This window comes from Ambystoma mexicanum, chromosome 1p (genome assembly GCF_040938575.1).
Source record: "Ambystoma mexicanum isolate Mex_15411 chromosome 1p, UKY_AmexF1_1, whole genome shotgun sequence".
In the NCBI taxonomy this organism is placed as follows: Eukaryota; Metazoa; Chordata; class Amphibia; order Caudata; family Ambystomatidae; genus Ambystoma; species Ambystoma mexicanum.
This window is the reverse complement of record NC_090921.1, coordinates 506,960,904-506,983,245: the sequence shown is the minus strand read 5'-3', so window position 1 is coordinate 506,983,245 and position 22,342 is coordinate 506,960,904. Positions and strand designations below refer to the sequence as shown.

The window sequence follows — 22,342 nt, the reverse complement described above, 5'->3', positions numbered from 1 at the left end:
GTACACAGCTGCACGGTCCTGAAAAATGCTGCTGGCGTGTCTGGTTGTCTTCTGCTTTGGATTCCTTGTTCCAGTCGTTGACTGTCTGCAGTGCAAAAATCCTCGCCTTTTATGCTGGATCCCAGTAATTCACACTCTCGGCTGTCAGTCACCTGGGGGTTAGGTGTCCTTCAGGACAGCAAGACTCCCGGTTAGAACTGTTTTGAGCCGGGCATACCTACAAAGGACAGTGACGTTTCGGGCTCCTCCCTCACTTACTGCCTTCCCAGACATACTGGAGCCTGGGCGGGCTTTAGGGCCGAAGCCCACCAAAGGCAAAACTCCCAAAGGACTCAAATCTATTCTAAAGGATAGAAGGAGCTGACAAGTGAAAAATGGCGAAAAAAGAAGACGGGCCATTTTGGGAAAATGGTCACCCATGGGTGTTGTACTGCAGCTGAGGAATCAGCCTGCCAGTAACCTCACAAAAGGTAGTAAAACGTAACCACTGCCACCAGCCGTTTCAGTTAGTCATTTGTAACAAATGTACATGAGTGGGAGAAGGAGTTACAATGCAAACCCCAAGCACCCCACATAGGAAGGTGTGCTGGGCCCACAAAAGAAAATGTAAGATAATTCATCTCATTTTTCTTGGGGACTAATTCTCACAAGAAAATGTATTTAAATGAAAGCCCAAGGGACTTTTCAGTGACACTACATAGGATGCTGGGTCTCACAAAGCAAGAAAACAAATGCCTATATTAAACATATGGAGTTTACTATACTCCATATAACGGTAAAAATAAAAATCCCAGTCCGAGAAAAAGAATGAGTGTCAAATAGCCCACTCACTCATGAGATTAAAATCATTAAAGTGCTGGAGGTCTTTCGGGTTAGAGGGAACCTAAACATTCTCCCTAACACAATCATCTGCATGCTACCTAATGCCAATGTTACAGGATGCATTCTAAACTGCTGACATGCTTCAGTCTCTTATGACCACCCACAGTTGCACCCTTCTCGAAACTGATAAACGCTAAAGTGTGAGATTGTGGGGGATGCTTGCTGCCAGCAGAGTAACTTTCATTATGATACTCACTGCCTTGGCCTAGTAAATGGCTCTATGAAGGTGACGAATCCATGTTGTAGAAGCTTTGCAAGGTGCTATAACATTTGCAATTATACCCATGACTTTCCCTTCTCTTACCAGGCACCAAGTTCATCTGACAGTGAAGTTCCTGAAAATGAAGTTGCTGCTGGTAGTGATCTAGGGGAAGAGGAAGATGATGTGGTTCCTCAGCCAGCAGCGGTGGAAAAGACAGCAAGTGAAGGAGAGGAAGAAGTGGATGTCTCTGAAAAGGAGACGGATCATGGTGGTGTAAAGCGAAAAGCCCCTTCTGCAAAGGTATGTGGTTGCTGAGTACTTCTCCAATAATCTTTTAAATTTGGTTTATATCTCACAATTTTCCGACTATTCCAGATGCTTCTGAATTATTTAACCAGCCACTTAAATTCCTTTCTCACTGCTGCCTTTGTTATGTGTTGGTGCTACATCCAGTAATATCTCTGTTGGCCTGCAAGCGTCCTATTCGTGTGGTTTGTTTTTCAGGCACCGTCTGCGAAACGTGCCCGAAAGCCCTCCAGTGACTTGGATGTACCCAGTGATTCCGTCTCGGAGGAGGAAGAGGAGGCAAATTCGGACAGCTCTTACCGGTCAGATAATAGTGATCAGGTGAGCATTGTGTGCTCTCTGTACATTTCCTGGGCAAAGACCTTGAAGTATTTTAGATTAGGAGACTGTTAGCTTGACATACGTAGTGCAGGAGAGAGTTAAGTGGTCAGCCAAACTCCATCAAGGTAAGCGTGTGGAGTGGCCAATGCTTAGTCTCATCAGAAAGGGAGTGAAGCACACAAATTCAATTTAGACGGGTAAGTACAACAATACTGGATTTGTTAAAGGCCCAAAAACCCACACTAAAATGAAACTAGCTGGTAGTAATATCACACAATACTCCATTATCAAACATATATATACAGTTGCCTTTAGGTTTGTAGGAATCCATGCACTACCTTGGACATCAGTGATGCAGTAGTATGAAACCAGCTCACAAGAATTATACCCTAAGTGTATACTTCCAATCTGCTGCAGGTGCAAGGATTCTTTGGTTGGTTCCAGGGGCAGAGTGCAACCGTTTGCGAAGAAGAAAGGCAGAAGACACTGATGCAGGACTTTTCAGCAGACTGGGGAAGGTGAGTTCTCTCACCGGCTTCCACACAAGGCTGACGCGAGGTGTCTTTCCAGTCCCAGTTGAAGACTTTCCAGAGCCAGATCCCTTGAGGCTAGGATGCTTTAGTTTGGCAGGAAGGCGACGTATCCCACAAGCTGGCGACCAATGTAGTTCTGGTGACAATTCTACAGAGGTAGCCTACTGGAGAACTGGCCAGTCTACAGTTGCCAAGGACACTTCCGAAGGCTCTGGACAGCTGGATCCACAAGAATACGTCTAGACTGGTTGGTCCCTCCAGTCCGATGGATTGAAACGCTGCAGAAGGCCTTCACAGATCTGGTAGTCCAGTAGGGCTTTACTGGGTCGAAGGCTGAAAGTGATGCCAGGACTCTTATGGGGGAGTACATTGATCTTCAGTCGGCTGCTCTTCTACACAGGTCCCTTGGCACAAACGCTGATCTCCAGAAATGGCTGCAGGAGTCCTCTTATCCTAAATCATGGCTGGAAGCAAGTCCAAGCTTATCAATTATCAGATCTGCACCATTCAAACAGCCAGCAGTGGTTCAATCAAGGACCACTGTGGGTTTCACTCATGTCCCACACTCTGACGCCACAGATGTGTAGTGGGACCAGACAGTCCCACGGACGTCCTGGCCCACACACATACACACAAAGGCATCACTAGCCCATGATAGCACCAGTTTCCCGGTAACGTGCATGACCTTCTATGGGATTTCCTGACCTAAGCAGTCCAAAGAACAATCTGGCCAAAGAACAAGTGAAATATCTCGTGGCGCAGCCATTTTTAATCACTAGCTATGTTTTAGTAGCCAGATGCTGTAATCACGAATATGCACACTAAAATACTGCGAAAAAATTGTAAAGTGAACTGCTGCCACCAGCTTGTCTTTAAAAATCGCAAGTGCAAAAGACTAAGGTGATCTGAAAGTATCTGCACTGCATTGTGAGATGTGTGCACCGAAGGGTAAAAAGGCAAAAGGCCTGTACTGATGGTCTGATGGACTGATTAGTTCCCCATAACAAAATGAGCCAGGGGAGTGAATCTGTACAAGTCGGAAAAGGTTCAAAAGGTTTGGGGGGGGTCCATAGAATATGGAGGGAAAATTGCCTAAAGAGATTTTTCTTTCCTTGCTTGTTGGGACAGCTTTTCATTTTGATGCTTCCTCCCAAAGATGTCTATGGCACACCTTTCCTTTTTGCTTTGACAACTGACCTTTTTAGAGTGGTTGGGTTCTGGGTGGTGTTGAATCCGCAGGAGCTGCTGGACCCTGCAGAACCCCCATTTCCCCCCCCCCCCCCCCCCCCCCCTCACCCTCTCACCCTCCCACCCCCCACCACCCCTGGCTGATCAGTGTACAACACTATTCACAGTTTCACTCTGAACACCCTTGTGGGAAAGGGGAATTGGACACTGTTAGGGAGAATTCTCAAAAATGTGCCAGTTCCCTCTACCTAAGAGACCCCCCCCAGCAACTTTGCTGGATTTTGAGGACTTGATTTTTTTTTACCTGGATAGAGTGTGAGCCTTTTTCCTACTTGCTCATGTATTTTGATGTGAGTTAATACACTGTTCCTTTTTTGGTCATGGAGCCAAACCAACTCCATAGGCATCATGTTTTACAATTGTCACAAAGCACCCTCAGTTCAGTGACACAGGGAAGTCTTTCAGATTACCCAAGGTTTAAATGCCTTCTCTGGGATCAACTACGGTTTCCCAGAACAGTGGATTGAAATTGACTTCACTTAGTCCTGTACAATTTTAGACCCAGCACACCCTAGCTTACAATAGAGTGCTGGAGGGGCTACTTAGTATCCCCTGTGTCTAGTTACTCATGTAGCATTCACATGTTAACCTTTCCTCTCAGAATGGTTGGTGGCAGTGGTTTTACAACAAACTAATATGATTTACCGCAAACTGTTCACAGCTCCAGTAACGTTAAATCGCGGGAGCCATGTTTTTCAAGATGATTGACAGCTAGGCCTGAATGAATGAATGAATGAATGAATGGGAGAGAACTGGATAAAAGGTGAGTCTCTTGGTTTGGAAAGCAGAGTCGACCACTGGATGAAGGAACTGAAGAAGAGCTTGAAGAGGACTGGTGCTGCAACTCCTGGACCGTGTGTTTGCCCGGTGAACCCCTGCTGCAGGTCCAAATCGCCAAGTTCGCATCGACGGAGAAGCCCTGCAAGGACAACTTCTCCCTTTTGAGTTGGTGGGACCAATCAACTTGACTCTAAGCCTCCTGGATACCATTCTCAGAGCTGGCTGTGTTTTCCTCGGAGTTCTGCAGGAAACCGAATAACCAGGGAGAGGGACACCAGTTTGTGCTTTACTACAGCTACCGGAATTGAAGATTTGCCAGTGCTAGATTTTTGACCAGTCCCAGTCCCAGTGCAGTTCAGGAGTCCCCCGACGTCCTCCCTCTTGTCCCCACGACTGAGGCTCAGGAACAGCGAGATCTGCAGGAACGGCCAGGAACAGAAGAAATCAGCTGCATCTTTTTCTTCATTTGTAAGGTACTGTGAAACGAGACTGAGAACACTTGCCTCTCGCGCTGAAGTGCTTGAAACTTTCCCAACTTGCAGGCCTAATCAACTGGTGACCCAACATATGATTCTTTCTTTTACAAACTACTTCTGAGAACTTTGGCAAAAGACTTTCCGTTTAACTACCAGAACTGCTTTATCCTATACAAGACTTTAGCCCATTGACTTTGGCCTTATTGCATTGAATCTACTCCTCTGGTGAACTTGAAACATTTGCACTGTCTAAGAATACATTATTTTTATTAACCTATGCCTTTTTGCTCCTCCTTCAAAGTTGTTTAAATGCCTCAGAATCTGAAGTATATTAGTGATCTATATTGCCTCCTTCTATTGAATGTTTTATAACTGACTGTAAAATAAATTAATACGTGTTTTACCATGAAACATTGAGTGTAAGTCTATTTGAATACTTGTGATTGTAGACCTGTGTAACATCATTACTACTCGTATTCCCTCTTGAGATGAGCCCGGCTGCTCAGCTCCGCTACCAAATGTGTAGTACGGACTTGTACCAAAGGTTGGTTTTGCTTACACCTGTAGTCCTAATTGTGTGTAGTGGTCCCAAAGTGTACTGCATACAAACTCTGCCTAACACCTACAACCTTTGGTTTTAGGCCGGGTTTGCACCTATGGTGCTCCCCTGTTCATTTATCTCATGTACTTGAGTGAACTACAGTGTCCCAAGTAGTAAAGGAATTTCCATCCCCCTTTATATTTTATATAGTAAACCAGCACACCCTTTTAGGGAGAATTCTCATTTCTGTGCGAATTGCCTTCAAACTTGGAGACCCCCGGCTATCTTGCTGGACTTTAGGACTTTTTAATTTTATCCCTGCAGTGAGGGAGACTTTTTCTTTTTCTCACTCCATGTATTTTGATCTGATTTGGATTCTGTATTTTTTTTTTTTTTTTTTTGTGAGTCTGACAAACTCCTTAGGCATCTAATTTTTGTATGGTGACACACTGCATCTTCACTGCAGTGTCAGAAATTATTTTAGATTGCTCATAAGGTTTAAAATACCTCTACTGTTCCCAATAGTAGTAAGGTGAAATTGTCTTTACTTACCTTTTTCCTCCACCCTTGCGACTTTAAATTGCTGGCAGTGGTTTTATTTTTCTACCATTGTGCGATTCTACCATAGATTAAACCCTCAGCTGCAGTATAGCAGCCATGCGTGAGCATTGTATCAAAATGGCCTGGTCTTAGTTCGGCATTTCTTGTTAGTGAGGTCTTTCTTGGGTTTTACTCTGCCTCCAAACCAGGTTTAACCATTTTGTTAGTTTTGCCTTTGGCATGCTTCAGTGCTGAAACCCGCCTCTGGCTCCAGGGTGTCTGGCAGGGCAGGAAGCGAGGGAGATCCATGAAACTCCCTGTCCTTCATCTCCTTGGTTACCTGAATGCACTCGGTGCTGATTGGCTGGCTGGCTGGCGTGTGAGTGACGGCTAGGCTGTCCATGAATGGGGGAAACCTGCATAAAAGGTGAGGTTTCTTGGACTGCAGGCAGTCGACCACTGGACGCAACATCTGACGAAGGAATCGCGAAGAGAAGCTTGCTGCATCCTCCTGGACCATTGGACTGCCTGGTGAAGCACTGCTGCTGTGCCAAAACTGCTTTTTCGAATTGACTAGAGAAGCTCCGAAGAAGACTTCTTCCCTTGGGTTAGTGGGACCAACTAACCCAAGACTCACTTTTCTGGAGGACCTTCCCCCACCTGGCTGTTTTTCCTTGCTGCTGATGGAACAGAGTGCCTGGGGTCGAGTAATCCGTAGTAGAGTACAGCATCTTTAAGCCGGACCGAAGCTTCAGGAAGATCCTGAGGACCCTTCCAAAGCAGGACGAGACTAGCTCGAGTAGTGCTGCACTCGAGGAGTGAAGGAAGTCTATAAAGTGTCCAAGATCCGCAGTGGTGTATTTGCTGGTAGCTGAAATCGCGAAGTGCCGCTGAACTCAAAAGAGCCCGTAGCTCCCGACGACCGTCAAACTGCAGTGCAGCAGTCCTCCCTCTTGTCTCCTTGACTGAGGCAGAGGAACCCAGTATCTGCAACCCTGCAACCAGAAAGGAAGCCATCTGTATCCTCCTAACCTAACTGTGCCGACTAAGGGGTACTTACCTCTTGTGTCTGTAGTTAGCATTATTATTATATTTTTTATTTTTATTTATTTGCTTTTATCAAATCAATGATTTTGCAAAAAGAGAAAATCTTGAAGTTTTCTGTCCAACCATGCTCTGGTATTCAAGATGAGGTCAAAACCTTTAGTTGGTCAAACCTGGTCGCTCGTCTCCATTGGATTTGAAGCACATTGCTCTAGGGCTGCCTTTTAAAACTTTGGCAGTCGCTATTGACCATGCTGTCCTTGATCCACTCAGGAGGCGGTTCCACCAGACAACTTCTTCATACAATAGACTAGGTTGAATCGGCGGGCCCAGGTACGCTCTTCTCCATTTTTTCGTTTGAGAGCAGTGCATCGGGAGGTGCTTTACCGATTCGGGCTCATGTTCAGTTTCGCATAAGCGACAATGGTTTGTTTGCGACTGGCCCCTAATGGCCCTTATTTCGTTGGTCGGAAGTAGGTTGAGACGAGATCTCAAAGATGGATCTTCGGGCCTTGTCTGGAAACCTTTTCAGGACTTCAGTAGTTGAATGCAATTTTTTGGGCTGGAAATTTAGATGAGTGAGAAGTTAGTTTATTTCCGCTGATGTTAGTCTCTATCCAGTCCAGTTGGTCCATTTTCCGTTTTATTTTTGTCGGGTTTCGGATCAGTTCGTCTTCAGAACATCCAATATTGTCCAAGTGGGCTCGCTGCTTGGCCGCCCAAGTTGTGAGAGCCTTGCCCCTTCCTGCTGACATTTCAATTTTGAGTATGTTGTACATGGGAGGTGAGTCCTTCATTATTACTTTCCTGAACAGAGCCATTTCACCTGCTTCAATGGCAGCTTTCAAGGAGTTTTCCCAGTTCTCTTCTAATAACCGAGACCGATGTGGAATTGGGAAGCTGAAGGACTTTCCGCCAAAAGTAGGCCACCAATTTTGGCCATATTGTCGTGGGAATCGATGGCATTGCCTCAGATCCATATGCCAAGCTTGGAACTACTTTGCCTTTGTAGAATTTTATGGCTGGTAAAAGCGAAAAACGGCTATATTTCCTGTCAATTATTTTTGCCGGGGTGGTGAGTTTTCGGACCTTGTCCCACAGATGGTTTTGCATCGATGTCTCAGACTGAGTTGTCCATCATCACACCCAGGTATTTAACCGCTTCTATGGTCGAGTTTTCGATGTGCCATCTGAAGTTTTTTGAGTTTGGAGGTTGTCCAAAAATCAGGATTTTTGTTTTCCCTTTATTTATCTCTAGGTTGTTTTTAGAGCTGTATTTGGCCAGATTATCAAGCTGTCTTTGAAGGCCAATTTCGGTCTGGTCAAGAAGGATGTCATCTGCATATAGTAAACGGACCTCAGAAGTCTCGCCAACTTTCGGAGGAAAAGATCTTGTGTTGCTGGAATTTTCTTTAAGGTCTCCAAGAAAAGAGATGAACAGAGCGGGGGCCAGCGGGCAGCCCTGTTTTACCCCTCTGAGCATTGGGATTTCTTCGGACAGTGTACCCGTTTGGTTTAACTTGACCCTGATTGATGTCATGTTGTGAAAAGCCTTTATTGGGTCAAGAAGTTTGCTTGGACATTTCCATTGTTTCAGTTTTTACCACAGCAGAGCTGCCTATTTGATCAGAAGCTTGACTGAGATCTATGAACGCCAGGTATACTTTCCCACGGCTTGGCGTAAGCTTGTTCTTTATGACACTTAGCATCATGATGTTAACTGTGGTCCCTGAATTTTCATAAACGCCGCTTGAAAAGGGTCCTGGCACGGGGCTAGTTCAGCCCAGGCTTGGAAGCTCTTTAAGAGAAATGATCCGTATAACTTGCCGATTGTGTCCAGAAGCGCAATAGGGCGATAATTCCCAGGATCAGTTATGCCGCTTTTTTTGTAGATGGGGGGGGGGGGGGGGGGGGGATTGCAATCGCTGCAGAACACCAGGACTTTGGGATCGTTTTAGTGAGGCAGCATTTTTTGAACACCTGGCCAATGAAACTCGCCCATTCTTCCGGATGGTTTTTTAGGTCCATGTCGGTAATTCCGTCGGGGGCCAGGAGCTCTGGAGGATTTAAGACGCCTGATGGCCAACACAATGTCCTCTTTGAGAAGTATTCCCAGGTTGTTATTTTTAGCTCGGACCCAGTGGATGGTCTAGTTTGCCTGGGGAGCTGGAATATCTTGGAAAAATGCAATTTCCAGACTTCTTCTGAGACGTTGTTTGACCCTGTTGCAGTTGAGCCGTCTTAGGAGTTCCTAATCAGTTGCCAAAATGCCCCTGAGTTCTTATCTGCCAATTTTCTCATTTCTTCTGCATCACATTGATAAAGGAGAGCTCTGTGGAATCTTAACCAGGATTTGTACAGTTTTTTTTCGTTCAGGTAAGCTTTCATTGGGCCATCTGATTCAGAGGTTGCTGCCTGTTTCTTCAGCTTTCGCAAGATACGACGTTTCATTACCAACTGCTTGTCATAAGTGTGTAGTGATTGCTGGTTGCCCTTTGGGTTTAACTTCCTGGGCATCTAATACGGAAGCAGTAAGGGTTGGTAGTCAGTTGAATTTTCTGCTCCTCTTTCTTTCCGTGAGCAGTGTGTTGCAAAGTTTTTTGAGAGTTCTTATAGTTTGTAATTATGGTGATCAGAGAGGACATCATAGAGTGAGTCTCGGCGTCCAGTCGTTCCCACTTTACTGGTACTGCTAGGTGCGTTTGAGTAGCAGCAAGCTTCTTCTGGATTGAGAGGCCTGACCCGGATCGGACTGCCACAAGGAGACCAGCTGAAGGACGGCCCAAGCAGCCTTTGTTTGCTGGTGAAACCACGACCGTAAAGCAGTCGATTGTAGGGGGGGGGACAAGAAGCCACGTTTCTTGAAGGGTTATGTTAAATTCCCCTAGGTTTACTCCTCCTGCTTTTGTGAGGTGAGTGTAACCCCTGGTGTTCCATGACCTCATTTTAAGCGTCCGGGTTTGATGGTCTGGTTCTGAACTGAGATCTTTTGAGCTTGTTACATCTTTAAATGTTTTCGGCGTTTCGCTGGATGGTATTTGTTGCTATTGCTTTGTGTGGCTTGATGAGGTTTTCGGAAGCCATGCCAAAAGCTGCTTGATTGGTGCAAATGTTGACCAGTTGTTCCGGGTAGTAGAAGACTCCAGGTGTCTCAAGGTGTTGGGGTTTCTGTCAGACAGATTTTGTTAGATCTTAGTTTCTGAGTGAGACGGGATCCGTCTCTTGGTGAGGGATCTTCTGAATTTCTCTTGATCTGTACAAGTTTCTTTCAGCAGGTCTCCTTGACGGAGAGTGCCGACTCTCAAGCTTGCCAGTATTGGCCGGAATTCGAACAAAGTCCCGCTTGGGTGTTTGGGTCAGATTTTGAGTATTGAGTTCTGTTTTTGATCTATAGTGGGTTTGGGTAAGTGTTCCCCCTGTGTTGAGATAGTGATGTAGTAGCCCCTTTTCAGGAGGTCTGCTTTGCCTTCTTTGGACCATCTGTCTTTAGCTTTTGCTCTCACATGTAGGTAGGCCTTTGCTTTTTGATCTTTGTGGTAGGGTTCTACTAATATCAGATCCTCTGTCGTCAGATCTTCAAGGTCTCTGGTGCGTTTCAAGATTTTTAAAACCGTTCCCCTGTTCATGGTTGTCTTCTCCGATTTTTCTGAGATCTGTTCCAGCTTGAAAACTGTAGCCAAAGCTAGTCTTTGTTGTTTTACTATTTTTTGGGTCAGAGTTCTGTCTCTGAAGTAGTGGTTTTCTTTCTGTTCAATGGATTGCTTTTATCTTTTGTGCGAGTTAGGACTGTCTCTTTGATCATTTGTCAGTTTCGTTAGGTGATTTTATTTCTGCGTAGTTTCTTTTTAATGGCACAGGTTTCACTCTGGAGAGTTCCGGCCCTCTGGGATATCGCAAGTTAGGTCTTCGCGAGTCCATCTTCTTTTCACTGTTCTTCCTTCGTTTTTTTGATATTGGGGATGTTGCACGGTTGGTGTTCGAGGACCAGCTTTTGCGCTCATTTTTGTCATTTTGGCTTTGGGTTCAGCTCCCCGGAGATAAGTGGAGGGTATTGTTCATGGAAGCTTCGTCTCTCAGGAAGTCTTCCGGAGTGATTGGCGAATGTACTGGTGAAGTCTGTGAGGGACTTCTAACGAAATGACAAACCTGGATGGGGGAATTTGAGGATCCGCGGGACTCACTTGGTTTAGGAGCCGACTCTCTATTCCTCAGATGGGGGTCTGGGTCATTTCCCAGTGTCGGGCCTGAAGGAACTGGTGCCGGTCCTTGAAGATTGTTTTTTTTACCCCCGTTTGGCTTAGTTCGGCTGGTGTTCCTTTTGTCAAGCCTTTGACTGGATTCACCAAAAAAGGCAGTCGTGTTTGTTTTGGGCCGGATTCTTTCAAGCATGATTTAGCCGCTCCCTTTTTGGCCCCTTCAAATAAGAATTGGTGGGGGGGTTCAGTATTTTCCTTCAGTTTTTTGATATTTTTTTTTTTTGTTTGCTTTTTTCCGAAATCAAAACAAATTTTGTTGGAAGGCAGCTTGTCTGCTGATTGTGTCTGGTCCCGCAGGTCTGTTCCTTTTGGGGTAATAGAATCTGTTTGAGACGCATTATCTCTTGAGTCTTTAATTAGAATTGGTTTGGGCAGAAGAGTTGAGGTGGCAAGATTGGCTCGTGCTGGGTCTCCTATAATTTTGTTGTATATCACGCTGTCTACCTTTTCTTTAGCAGTTATGTACCCCTCAAAATATGCCATCTTAGTATGGGTCATTGCGAAGTAGTTTGGTCCTTCAGCGTGTCATTTATGGCTTCATACAATTTTCCAAATGGAGCAAGCGCAATCGTAAATGCCCACATTAATGTTGTTGGGTCTAATTTTTTTGGCCGGTGTATCCTTTTGAGCTTCTTCTGTTTGGCCCGCCTCTCCACTCTTCCTTCGAGGTGAAATATGAGGTCGGCTGGACAGGGTAGATAGCTGTGGTTGGGTCTTAGGAGAGCGCTGCTCTTTACCCAGCAAGGAGGCAGAAGGGTCGGGGGATAGCTGAATTTTAACTGGGGACCCAGGCAGAAGGGTGTCTGGCCTCTGAGCATGAGGGTCTTCAGATCCCTCCTTTGTTGTGATGTTTGAGTGATCATCAGTAGTTGTGGTGCAAGGGGGGGGGGCAGAGACCCCGTGGGACTAAACGCCCAAGGTGTTTCAGAAGAGGTGGGAGAAAGCCCCATTGAGGAGAGCTGTTCTCGAGCCTTCGGGTGGTAGAGGTGAGCCAACCTTCGAACTTTGGGATGGAGAAGAGTCTGGAAGGGTGTTTTCAAGATTGCCGGGGTGGGAAGGTCTTGGCTTAAGTGGGGTTCCCTCTTTTGGTGTGTAGGGGAACTTGCAGGCTTTTGGACCTCCAGAAAGGTCAGACGTCGCATCCAGCAGTTCTGCGTCTGTCAGTTCAAGGAGGACATCATATTTCCGTTTTCCTTGGCTGGCAAAGTATGCTTTTAGAGAGTTGCAAATCACTGAGTTGGCCAGGAGCTTTTCCGAAGATTTCTTTTGTTTATTATGTAATGACTGGCCGACTGTGCCTTTCTTTTTCCTGTGAATTTTTCAAATGTTTTAATTTGTTTTTATTTTTTTTGGGAAAGGTAAATGTAGGCAGAGAGTCAATTAAAAGTACTTTGCTTTCTTCATTCAGCTGAGTTTGCGGTGTAATAGGTTGTTCATTGCCATTTGACCTGGACCCTTCACTGTGCTGATCCTTGGCTCCACCACCTTGAGGAAGTGGAGCCTCGCTCTCGGCAGCGTGTACTAGGGCGTGCACCTCCTGCTTCTTTGACGTGCTCGGAGACAGTGGGGCTTCCGACACGCTCCCCTGCGATCTCTAAGCAGGGGAGCCGAGCGAAGGCGACTCTTCGTGTCCTGCCTGACTGAGACTAGTCACATGGTCCCGTGTAATCGCCACCGTGCTGAACTCTGCGCTCCCGGTAAGTGATGGAAAGCAAGTTGGGTTAGTTCTTTGTGTGCCCTCTTGGTGTGTTGCAGGCGCCCCGGACCGGGGAGCCCCATGCAGTTCCCTTGCAGCCCACCCTTCGGTCGGTTGTACCGGGAACTTATCCACAGGGGCTTTCCCCGGCTCCCGCACCAATTTCAGCTTGCGCACCTCCTGGGCCAGTACAGATGGGTTCTTGGCAGGGGTGAAACGAGTTGGCAAGTCTTTGTCGCTGGCCGTGTCCTTTCCTGAGCAGGTCGTTAAAAGTTCATCAGCGACCTCGGGCGAGTCTTCGAAGGGGGCCGCATGTTGGGATTGTTGGGAGGGACTGGCATAACCAGACCACGTTTTTGATGGAAACCTGGGTCTTGATGAGGGGCGAACCGACAGGGGGCGGGGGGAGATCGAATCTGTGGTGGGCAAGCCTTGAGCTTCTCATCCATCGCACCTCCTCGTCTTCGCCTCCCGATGGCGTCGTGGAGGGCATTTCACCCCGTTTTTCCTCCATGTTGGTGGTGGGGGCCTTCCCTGCCTGCTCAGACTGCCACAGACTGCAGCAACTCAGCGGCCAACTCCGCGTATAGTGAGGGTTTTTATGGGTCCACCCACAAAAGCAAGAACTGTAGAGACTCAGGTCTCAGTGGAGTAGAAGAAAGTAGACTGCCACAGACTGCAGCAACTCAGCATTATCTCACGGAGAGCTGCGAGGAGGTGCAGTCTGGCAGAGAACCCTGAGTCTTTTTTCCTGCTGCCTGAGTCTGTTCTTGCCTTTCAGCAAGGCATAGGCTTTAAAAACCCATTTTGGCCGCGGAGAGCTGCGAGGAGGTGCAGTCTGGCAGTCTGGCTGCTGGCGTGCTGGCTGTCTGTCTTCCCCGACTGCTCCCTGCAAAGCTCACCCAAGTATAAGATCCCAAGTACTTAAGAACTTATCAGAACACCCCTACGACTATCCTCCCAGCATTGAAACTAGTGTAACCATGGAGGAGCCCTCCCTGATAGAAAAGCCGGAGCTTGGGCAAACAGTGCAAGAAGAAGCCGGCCGTGTGTTGAGAAGTGGCTTTCTCACACTAAAAATACAAGAGGAACCACTTGTGCGCAACAAATTAGAACCCAAACACAAACCGAAGAAATCGCAGCAATTAGAGACGCCTGCTCTCTCCCCTCCGATCCCCCCCCTCAGATCGCCCCATCGGCAGCAGCACGACCCACCTTGGAGAGGACCCGTGTCGCCGCCTGCAGGATCCGCTGGCGGGGGAGAGCGGTGGTCGTCAGAGGGGAGTCTGCCCCTCGAGTTCGTTGTCGTGCCGCCGGCGTCTGAGCCGGCAGGTGGGGGGGAGCGGGAGACCACGGTGGAGTGCGCGGCGGCCCTGCCGATTGCTGTGAGGATAAACGTTGGGGCCGCTGAGCCCCACTGTGTGGAGGACCCGGCGTCGGGGGTTGGAGGGCTGGAGGCGGGCCCTATACCAGCAAGCCCGCGGCTGGTTTCGGAGCTCCAGGAAGTGGGGAGAGGCGAGCCTGAGCCGCAGAGTGGCCGCGTCACGCCCTCTTGTGGCAGATTGGAGCCATTACATGGTGAAACGTACACAGAAGTAGCACCAAGGACAAATCTAACTACAGATAAAGGACTGAAGGCTTTCTTTGAGACAATAAGTGAGAAAAAATACACTGGGTATGATAAAATTGACCTTTGTAGAAAATTAAAAATTGAAAGCCAGGTCCACCCAATGACTATAAGAGCTGCTCTACCCAGCCCTGAATTAGATTCAATTGGATATGGAGACCAAAACTCCCCAAACACAACTATATCCTACCTGGAGGATCCCGAAGCAGAGGCAACTGATGATCTGAATATCCTGAGAGAACATCATTGGGCCAAGTCAAACACCTATTCAAATACAGAAGTACACGACGGATTCAAGTCCAAATCTATTCTGACTCATTCCCCTACTCCCCGAAAAGAGGAGGAGGTAAAATCAAAATCTCAAATCTCCAAATCAAACGAAATTGTCATAAATCAAAACACACAAAGCCTAGGGGATAAAAAATGAAAGCCAACTGGCTCATCAACACCCAATAACAGATTACCAAACAAGACCCTGACGAAAAAATCAACTAATACAATAACTTCGACAAATAACCCGATTGAAAGGTTTTTTGAAAAATTGGAAAAGATTCCGCCGGTAAACCGGTTTGAACTATCGGATTTGGAAATCTTGGAGGGAGTTCCCCCCATCCCCTCGAAAAATCGTACCTAAACAACTGGCTTCAGCGCAGTGTCTGGGAAGCACCAGTTACTCACCCCAAACACGCTGGCATTACAACTTACCTACGTCCCAACAAAAAACCGAACCACCTAACGTCAATGCAGATCTCAGACCCTCGGAGCGAAACTTGGAAAACAACGCGGAAAAGAGAGAAAGCGCTTCTGGCCAACCAGCTATAACCATACACAGGGAAGAAAAACAATTAGATCTTGGCTTACAGCCAGCTCCGACTGAAGGAAGAAACTACGATGAAACACAAACGGCAGAACTCATTACAAGCGAATCACTATTGTCCTCATCCTTAGGTCTGGCAGAGAAATTGGGTAAAGCCGAACCAACAAACAAACCTATTACGGCGAAAAAAAAAGAAACAGAACCAAACTCAATGATGGTCCAACTAGATCACCAGAGAAAATGTGAAGAAATCAAATTGGCGGAGGCATTATTAAACTATAAAAACATGTTAAAAATCAGAGATACATCTCCTGGCGCGATTCTGATCCCGAAACAAAGAAAGGATGTTGATCAAGCAGAAGTTTCACGATCATTACTCTCTACTCCATATAAAGCTAAGACAGAAAGCGAAACGCAGAAAAAAAAGACACTCATTTACCTACCAAAAGCACTGACATACTACCAATCATGTCAGCCGTGACCATTGCGCTTGCACCATTTGGGAAGCTATATGAAACCATCAACGACACCTTAAAGGATCATACCTCATTAATAGCGGCATGCAACTCAAAGCTAACCCATCTCGAAGGCTACATAACGGCCTCAGAAGCTTGGAAGGCAAGTACAAATGATCAAAGCACCATGACGGACAACCCTGAGGTATTTCACTTCAAACATAAATCAGTGAAAGTGAGCACTCAAACGAATCCGAATGAGATTAAAAGAAAACATAAACCAGAAAACAAAACGGCAGACGTATATTCGATGACCTTTGACAATACGGGCGTTAGATCGCCAAAAGGAGCAATAAACTCACATGCTAAGTCGGGAGACACGGAAAATATCTGCAAAAACCAAACCGATGAAGTTCAACTCAGAACGCAAACCGAAGAGAGCAGTAAAAAATCACTGAGACAAAAGGTTCAAAAAAATCAATCAGCGAAAGAAAAAAAAACACAAAAGCTCTCTCTGCACAGAAGAAACAACCAACAGAAAGCATCTTAAACAAGCTTATGACCAAATGGATAAAGGTGAACGATCAAAACCAAAAACCTACGGAAAATGAGTCCTACCAGATCATTGAAGAAGAAGAGCAGAGGGGAGCCACCGAAGACAACTCGCTGGACCTATCCAACCTAAGCGTCTACTCCATTGAAACATCGGAATCAGACATTCCCAGACCATCTACAAAAAAAGAAGGGTATCCTTTCTGGATGATAATCTCTTGCAACATGAATCAAAAGACCCACACCACCAGATCCAAAAAAAAACACCAACAAAAAAGAAAGATAAAACTGACGACCCAAGTAACAGAAGTTGTCAAATCACCCCAGAGAGGAAAACGCTTTTTTGTCTAGGCAACTCAAAGATCAACAAAACTGAATCAAAGCACGGAGGTACCGAGGATTCTTATCTAAGGAAATACAAGGAAAAACGCAATGTTGGAAGATTTGAAGAGACATCAAACAACGAAGCGCGGCACAGACAAAAATCTCCGACTAGTCAAAGTGACACAGATAAAAAGGCAAAAGCACCATCACACAGAACAATGAGTCACAGGAGGGACGAAAACAGACGAAGATATAAATCCGAGGACTCATCTGGATCAAATAGAAGACTTTCTGCCTTGTCCACACAACAAAATTCTACGCGTACATCCAAAATCTTCACCCAAAAGAGTCATTCGTCACGCACGCTGAAGCTTGAAAGACGTGACAAAACGGGAGAGAAAATCATCCTCCAATAGAAGAGCAACCATGAAGCTCCTCGAAAAAATTCACAGAGGAGACCAAATCAGAAGTGTGGACATAAAAATAGTGGAATTCGCACAAAAAGCTAGGACAGATAGCATCTTTCTGCACATCACGTCTCAAACAGTGAAGAAACTCCTGCTCCAGGCGGCAGGTGAACTGTCTAAAAGAGGGTACCTCCTAAGGGAAACCACATCTGAAGAAAGAGGGCATAGGAGTGCTCACCCACATGCATCAAAATTGGAGTGCAAGTACGAGACAAACGGAAAAGAAAGATGGAAATCAGCTCAGAGTACCTCGGAAGTGACAGACACTTCTAGAACAAAGAGAAAATCATACCGAACACCAGAGAAGAACGAGCGAAAAAACGAAGACAAATGAAACATAGCGCGAGAAACTACAAGGCAATACAGCCCAGACACCAGAAGAGATAAAGGAAGAGTAAAGAGTATTGACAATTCTACTACCACGGGCAGGTGGAAAACACAGGAGGAGCCCTCAGTAAGTAAATCAAACAGACAACCGAGGGGCCCGCCCTCGAGATCGGACAGAAGGGAAACAGAAACGCGAAACAATCGAGAAAAACCCCCGACTTTAAAGCACGTTGACAAGGTGGAAAAAGATCCAAAAAAATGGGCATGGATTCCGTCCGTATTGACACGCTACGTGAAGAAATGGCAACCAAACCGCCCTCCGGCGAGGACTGGAGGAGATTCATCAGAGCAAACGCAAGGTGTACAGAAGAAGCAGCAAATGATCACCATTGGCTCTTGGAATACAAGAGGCCATTCCCATCTGACCAAGCCCAGAGAGATAAACCTTGGCCAATTTGACCTAATAAGTTTACAAGAGACCTGGCTGCTCTACCCACCCAGCTTGGATGGCTACGAAGTTCTATCATCTCCTGCTCAAAAAGGAGACAAAGGCCGACCTGTATCAGGCCTCTTAACAGCAGTCCGATCAGGGGGGACCTTACGAATAGTCCACAATCTGAGATCGTCCCTGGCAATCCAGGTCACATTACTGAAATGGGAAAAAGAGGAAACACCCCAAGGAAAACTCAAATACGACCTCCTTCTCCTCCTGAACATCTATTGGAACCCATCAGAAACCAAAACAAACGATTTTCTAAACATCGTGGAAAAAATACTGACCGTCGCTGAAATTTATGATGTGGACCATATTCTGATATGCGGTGACCTGAATGCCACCTGTCCAGGTCACAAAGCATCAAAGCCACCGCAAAATACAACAAATCCATGCTCAATCGCTCGAGGTTGCGCATGGTCGGCGTTGATGAAATCCAGAGACTTGTACAACTTGAACTCTTTAGAAGTTGCCAGCACCACCATCCCTACATGGGAAAGCGAAGGAAAGAAAAGTACCATCGATTACATTTTCGCCTCCAAAGAGCTATACTCTATAATCGCGAGCTTCAAGGTAGTGAAAACCATCAGCAGTGATCACAACTTACTATCTGCAACGTGGCCAGTAAGAACATACGTGACCACAGCAATGCCTTACAAGCTCGAAACAAACGCACAAGGGAGCCGGCTGAAAATGACATCAGATGTCTTAACCGATATTACAACATCCTACTACAAAGGACTGCTAAAGCTACCCCTGAAAAATTGGACTACTATCCCCTTCTCATTCCATACCTACGCCCAATGCAAAAGAGAAGACCGGAAACAACTCATCTGCACAAATATAATGAAGAGTTGAGGATAAAGAAATCCTCCTTACGGAAGGTAATATGACAAGCAAAACGATATCCAACACAATTAAATCTAAAATCGGCAACTATACAAAAAAAAGGCTACAAAGCATGGCTCCAATCAGTTCGCTGGAAATTATACCAAGAAGACGCTGAGTCCATGTTGAGAACAGTGTGTAAAAAGAACTCACAAGACTTCTGGAAACTAATAAAAACCAATCAGGCTACCACAGATATGACCATCACCAACAGTGTCCCAGAAGAGAAATGGGTAGAACACATCACCGAACTATTTTAAAGAACCTACAACACCAGAAATTGCAGTGGAAAAACAAAATTCATCGCAATGGATAACTTGCTCCGAGCAGGCTATCCTGGAAAAGATCTACAAGTTAAACAACTCTCGTGCACCCGGCCCAGACGGAATATCCAACATTCATCTAAAACAGGACGCAAAAGCCTGGGCACCGCTAATAACAGAGATCTTCCGAAGATGAAGGAACACAAGACAAATTCCTGACAAGTGGAGAACAGCAAACATCGTTCCCATTTACAAGAAGGGCCTGAGAGATGATCCAAAAAACTACAGGCTGATGGCACTTTTGGATGTGCTTGGAAAACTCTTCGGCTCCTTGGTGCTAGACGAATTTCAGACATGGCAAAAGGAGGCTAAAACAGCAGACCCATTTCAATCGGGTTTCGAAAAGAACCTAGGTACCGCCGTCAATATTATGCTGATCAGCAACCTTGAAGTTCAAAGTCCTAGAAGGCCAACCGAAAATCTTCATTGCTACGATCGATCTGGTCCAGGCCTTCGACCGCGTCAATAGAGGTAAACTATGGTCGAAACTCGAAAAACAAAACTGCCCACTATTCATCCTGGAACCAAAGAAGGCCTTGCATAGTGACACCTCCGTCAGAGTCCGGCTTAACGCAGCAGGCTCGTTGTCAACAATCATAAAGACAGCGAGAAGAGTCAAACAAGGGTGCCCTCTGGTACCAGCATTGTATAAAGCATACATGGCGGATATAGTGGACGCAGAAAACGACACCCGATCATTTCCTCCTCAAATAGGTAAGCAGAAAGTGACACGTCTGCTCTACGTGGACGACATTCTCTTATTCGACCAAACGCCCATTGGGCTCCAGAGACAACTGGATAGCCTATCCTGCTACCTAAAGAAAAATGATCTGGAACTTAACACCTCGAAGACCAAAATAATGATCATGGAAAAAGGATCTAAACAGAGTAAACGCCCCCAGTGGTTTGCAAACTGTAACGCTCACCTGATTCTCGCAGAGGCGCCGGTCTTGACTGGGCGACTACCGTATCGTCAAAGGTGATGTGTAGCACCCGGTTGGCTCTTTGGGCTGGACCTCTGTGCACTGTATGCCTGACGTGTAGAGTAAGATGTCTGCAGATAGAAAATATGGGGTTAATGAACTGGGGTTATTGGGGTGTCCCTATCTCTTTCCTCTTCTCCTCTCCTGTAGACCCCCAAAGGTTAACGCTCTCACCTTAGGTAAGTGAATGCCGAGCTCTCCATCTGCCTCAGGGCAGGGTGCTGTAACCAGTTTCTTCACTGGATAGGTAGCGCAGGCCTCTTGACTTCAGAGGACTGCTGTCCGTCGTTTACTGCACGAACGGTAAGTTTCGAGTCATTCAAATGTCTTTAAAGTCTTTAGTAATGATGTCTCTTGTTTTGCAGGGTTCCGGCGATGGCGGATGACAGGCTGAAGTGAGTTGAAGATGGAGCCCGTGTGATGAATAGAAGCGCCTGGAAGCACGTAAGTAAGCGCTTGTTGCCTGCTTCACTATGCACTCTGTCTTTTTATTTTGCAGGTACGAGTTCGGAGCGGCTGCAGGGTGCCGGAATACCCACTGGATTAGATGTGGAAAGGAGTAATGGCACGTGAGTATTAAAGTTCCCCAATGTCTTTAAACGCACCTTGTTTTGTCTTTCAGATGCGGGATGCAGCGCCGAAGGCCTCCGGAGCGTGCGAAGAGTTGGTAAACTTTTGTCTTTCAGATGCCAGAATGCAGTGTGAAGACCTCCGGAGCGCACGAAGAGTAGGTAAGCCTTTGCCTTTCAGATGCCGGAATGCTAACCTGTTCTTTCTTGTCTTTATAGGTGTTGCTGAAGACTGGATTCAGGATGGTAAGCCTTTGCCTTTCAGATGCCGGAATGCTAACCTGTTCTTTCTTGTCTTTATAGGTGTTGCTGAAGACTGGATTCAGGATGGTAAGCCTTTTTCCTTAGGCCCAGGACCGGATGCAGAAGACACGATGAGCGTTCTGCTGCAGAGGTTGCAGAATAACGCAAAGCAAGATTCATCCACCGGGTGTGGTTTAAATAGCCTCCTGTAGTGCTTAGGTGTCTCCTTCCACAGCCACGCCCAAGTAAGAAAAGAGTTCCTGGTAAGAAAAGAGTTCCTGCCTTCCAGAAGAGTTCCAGTGTTCTGAATCTAGGGAGTGGCTCCAGCCCCACCCAACAGGAAAAGTAGTTCCAAACAGAAGAGGATCAGAGGCTCAACTGGCAGGCAAGTAAGCAGCATGGTCTGCTGAAGGTAAGTCCACCCAAGCATTATGAGCCCGGCGCTTCCAGCGCTGGGACTGGGCATATTTATGAGCCTGGTGCCACTGGCGCCAGGACTGGGTCCAAAAGGTCCCAATTGGGACTGGTTGGCACTCGGAACCTGGGTTATGGATCTGCTTCCAAGGGAGTTGGGAAAACCCTGACCTTTTGGAAGCAGAGATCATGACACAAACTCAGAAAAACTGGATACAGTAAAGAGTTTCACATACCTGGGGGTTAAACTATCGTGCAGCAGAATTGAAATAACAATGCAAGAACATCTATTCTCCAAGGCAAAAACACTAGCAGCACAAGCCATATCCTTGGAACGTAAATTCGGCAAATTCTCAATCCTGCCAATAATAAGATTCTTCAAAGCAAAAGCCACTCCAGCTCTAACCTACGGAGCAGAGGCAATGCCTTATCTTCCGAAAACACTGTGGGCAAAACTGGAAGGAACATTTTGGCGGAGAGTGCTCCGGTTGCCAAACTCCACCCCGGTAGCAAACATTCGACGGGAATTAAGTTTGCAATCATTGAAATCAGTGGTGGAGAGAAACAGCTTATTGTTCCTGGGAAAGATTCTAAGGCACCCACGACCAAAAATCCTGGAAATCATTTTTGCAGAAATGAAGAGCGGCAAAAACCCGATGCTAACAACATGGTACAAAAACCTCCTAGATCAAGCTGCAAATATTGGTGGTTCTGAATGGGAAATCGAACGCATTCCTGGAAAAATAAAGAAAAAACTAAAGTTACAAGATTGGATCGAAACACTTGAAATAGCTGATGAACATACAACTTCGGCCCTTCACACAACCAATACACAAAAGCTGGACGATGTAAGAAACTACTTAAAAAAGTTCCCAGACAAAAGACTGCGTACAATCTTTCTGAGAGCACGCCTAAACATCCTGAAGACAAATGAGATCCTCTACACCAGGGAACAATCAATGACCAACAAGTGCCGTTTCTGTGCAAGTGGGGACACCGAAACTCTTAGACATCTACTCCTTCACTGTCCTGGTA

The 22,342-nt window shown here is 46.3% G+C and overlaps 1 protein-coding gene across 4 annotated transcripts in view; it reads left to right on the top strand.

Annotated features, from left to right (window-relative positions):
• The window catches only part of HDGFL2 (HDGF like 2), a 945,069-nt gene that overhangs the window by 68,161 nt on the left and 854,566 nt on the right, over positions 1-22,342 (top strand). For all 4 annotated transcript variants that reach the window (XM_069649364.1, XM_069649365.1, XM_069649366.1 and 1 more), the window contains exons 4-5: positions 1,190-1,384; positions 1,589-1,711. In XM_069649364.1, coding sequence (XP_069505465.1) covers positions 1,190-1,384; positions 1,589-1,711 — 318 coding nt within the window. The remainder of the gene's footprint in view (positions 1-1,189; positions 1,385-1,588; positions 1,712-22,342) is intronic.